The sequence below is a fragment of the Merops nubicus genome, unplaced genomic scaffold (assembly GCF_000691845.1).
Source record: "Merops nubicus isolate BGI_N331 unplaced genomic scaffold, ASM69184v1 scaffold29973, whole genome shotgun sequence".
NCBI classification, from domain to species: Eukaryota; Metazoa; Chordata; class Aves; order Coraciiformes; family Meropidae; genus Merops; species Merops nubicus.
Window position 1 is genome coordinate 1 of NW_008601442.1, and position 3,299 is coordinate 3,299.

General features: G+C 57.3%; 1 protein-coding gene across 1 annotated transcript in view; it reads left to right on the plus strand.

Moving 5' to 3' along the window:
- Positions 1–254: 254 nt before the first annotated feature.
- The window catches only part of TEKT2 (tektin 2 (testicular)), a 4,939-nt gene continuing 1,894 nt past the window's right edge, over positions 255–3,299 (plus strand). Inside the window, exons 1-5 of the mRNA XM_008938000.1 lie at positions 255–414; positions 796–921; positions 1,548–1,753; positions 2,272–2,415; positions 2,947–3,061. Coding sequence (XP_008936248.1) covers positions 259–414; positions 796–921; positions 1,548–1,753; positions 2,272–2,415; positions 2,947–3,061 — 747 coding nt within the window. The 5' untranslated portion in view covers positions 255–258. The remainder of the gene's footprint in view (positions 415–795; positions 922–1,547; positions 1,754–2,271; positions 2,416–2,946; positions 3,062–3,299) is intronic.

A 3,299-nucleotide genomic window follows, 5' to 3' on the forward strand; every position in this document is an offset into this window, starting at 1 on the left:
CGGCTCCCGGCTCTGCAGGCAGCACCGGCCTCCGGGCAGGGATGGGGGCACAGGGCTTTTCCAGCTGGCCCGGGGCGGGGGGGGCTCTGGTCCCCCGCCTTGCCGGTTGTGTAGACACGTGTCTGTGTTAGGCGAGGTGCCAGGTCAGAGCTCACTGCTGCTTTTCCCTTGAACAGCTTTCCAGTTTGTGGATTCATCTCCACTTCTGGTGCTCTTCCATGAACGAGCTCAGGCCCCTGTGCTGCCTTCCTGCACGAGATGGCCACGCTGAGCGTGAAGCCGGGGCAGCGGTTCACGGTGCCCGACTGGCACACCAGTGCCCAGCTCCTCTCCGCCGACGCCGAGCGCCAGCGCTCCGCTGCCCACCACGCCCGGCAGGAAACCCGCGCTCTGCGCAACGAAACCAACAACCAGGTCAGGCTCCGGCAGCGGGGCTGCTCCCGGGCTGCTCAGAGCAGTGGGAAATGGGGAGAGCGTCTAGATCTGGGTGTGTGGACAAGGAACAGGAGAAGGCTTTACCTCCACACAACCTGCTAAATAGGTGCACTTACTTCCTGCAGAGCCATGTGCAGAGATGCACATGTACTGTCATAAAATCCCAGGGTGTGATTCTTGCATCTGTTGCAGCTTGTGGTGTTTCCTGTGCTCCCCATTTGTGTAAGTGACTCTTAGACCAGATGGAAACATGTTGTAGGCCTGCAAGGGGTCGGTCAGTCCCACAAACACAGAGAGGCTCCAGCAAGAGTCACAACTGCAATTTTAAAACGAGTCATCGCGTTTCTCCTCTAATTCCAGACCAAATGGGATGAGCACGACAACCAAACCCGGCTGGCTGAACGTATCAGCAGCGTGAACAGATGGAAGGAGACGCTGGACAAATGCCTCGCAGACATAGATGCGGAAATCGATGCCTTAGCCAAAGTATGTTGTGAAGACAGATGGCTGGAAATCGAATTACACTCTCCACATGGGATGTTAAATAATTGAGGCTCGTCTCAAGCGATGGGCGAGCCCGTGTGGAGTTCAGGGGGGGCTTATCACAGGTACTCTGAGATCCATCCGTGGTGAAATGAGCCTGGGAAGTGAACTGCTCTGTCCTCAGCTGAGCCAAGCCATGTTGTGGAGCTGTGCATTCCACGCTCATGTTTGGGAGTTTTTGGGTGTTGTTTTGTTTGTTTGTTTGTTCGTTTTAAAGCTCTGAAGGAGACTGAGAAACATGTTAAAATCATCATTCAAAAATGTTTGATTTTAAACGGTGTGTAGCAGTGGGATATCTCTCTGCTTCTTTTAGTTCTAAACCCAGAGGCTGCTGCTCCCAAAGCTGTCAGCCCCCCAGCAAGGTGTGATTCCCAGTGCAGGTAGCAGGTGTAGAGGACCAATGTGCTTGGCTCTCACAATTTGCATTCCAGCCTTGCTCAAAGGTTTCAGAACTGCAAAGATGGGCAGCATGAGACCCTCTTAGCAGGGGTATCGGTGGATTCCCTTTCCTTTCTTCCACCCACCCCCGAAGAAGAGCCCATGCACACCCAGCTGGCTGCTTCTTCCAGGTGAAGGAAGCAGCAGAACGTGCCCTCCAGGCAAAGAACTTGGCTCTGGAGGTTTCCATCGAGTGCCTGACGCTCCGTGAGAGCCGCCGCGCCATTGACGTGGTGAGGGACCCTGTGGAGGAGGAGCTGCACAAGGAGGTGAAGGCCATAGACAAAGCCAAGAGAGAGCTGCAGGAGAAAGTGACCGAAGCCTTCGAGCAGCTCTGGTGAGGCAAATGACACAGCTCTGGACCAGACTCTGCTTGCCTTGCATGGCCCCAGCAGTTTGATGTGCCTCTAGTGCCATGCTGAGATGGGCAAGCAGGCCAGGGCAGAGAACCCCTCAGAGGGGCCTTTGGGGATTGTTGCCAAGATCTGTGGGGTTTGGGGTTTGTAGAGGGGACTGTGTCAGGGGAGACTTCACAAGCATCCTCGGGAAGTTTCACCCCAGACAGATGCCACCTGCCTTGGTTCATGAATTGGTGACCTGGAGGTGTTAAAGCTGCCAGGCCCTGGTCCCTCGTGGGTCACGGTCCCGCTGCAGGAGGGTGGGCAGCAAAGCTCAGCGTGCGGTGCCAGCGCAGAGCCCGAGGGAGCTGGGCAGGTGGTGAAGCAGTTCTGTGGCCTCACCGGGCTGGGCCCAGTTCACTGGGAGGGCAGCACCTCATCCCTCATTTTGAGGAGCTGGCTGAGGTGGTGGTGGGAGGTTGGGGAGCTGCCCGTCCCCCCCGTGTGCTCTCCACAGCCGCCTGCAGGAGGCTCGCCAGCAGCTGGGCTGTGACCACCGGCACAAGATGGAAGCCCTGGAGATAGATCGGGTGTGCTTGTCCCTCAGCGTTACCTCTCCCAACATCTCCTTCAAGGTCAACCCAACCCGAGTCCCAAACGGGTAAGGAACAAGCCTGTCCTTGTGTGGCCCAATCTGTGCTGGTGATCGAAAGAGCCCTGGGCTTGGGATGCTCTTTCCTTCCATGCTATACCCTGGCTTGAAGGGTGCAAGCTCAGGAGAAAGCTCAGGAGTTGGCATCTGGGATTTGTTGTGGCTCTTGAATTAGGAAGTCACAGACTTTGGGGAGTTATCCCAACTGTCACTGCAGAAAGAGAAGCCAGCTGCCCTGCCTGCCTCCTGCCTGACTGTGGGTGAGCCTCAGGGGGTCGCGTGGTATCAGCCTCTGGCACAGCTCAGGGGGGAGCTGCTGCCATTTTCACTTGCTTGGCATTTCTAGCATGGTTTGAGCAGATGTTGGGCCGTGGGGTAGCAAAATACAGCTGGTGTAGCGTGGGGATCAGACAGGATGTGACTTCCTGAATTCCTGAATCGTTTCTTACGGCGCAGAGCTGCCTTGGCCCACAGCAGGGGGTTCCTTTAACTGTCTTGAGAACACTCCACTTATTTTTGTAACCGCCGATTTGTTCACAGATCAACTGTGCTCAGTGAGTGGGAGCAGAACAGCCAGTGCAACAAGGAGCACGCTGAGGAGGAGATGAAAGCCTCGGCCAAGCTCCGAGAAGTCACTGCACTTGCCATTGCACAGGTGAACGAGTCCCTCGGGTCGTGGGCCCTGTGAGGGAGCAGGGGCTGGCGTGTGCCGTGCCAGGGGAAGGGACCCCTGGCAAAGGTGCCACTGCCCCCCGGGCATCACAGAGAGCAGCAGCCCCCGGGCCTCACGGAGGGTCCTGGCTGCACTGCGGTGCCTGCAGCCGGCTGGGCAGCCTGGAGGCCACTGGTGTGCCTGGCCATCAGCCCTGGCTGCATGGCCTGCAGAAAGGGGG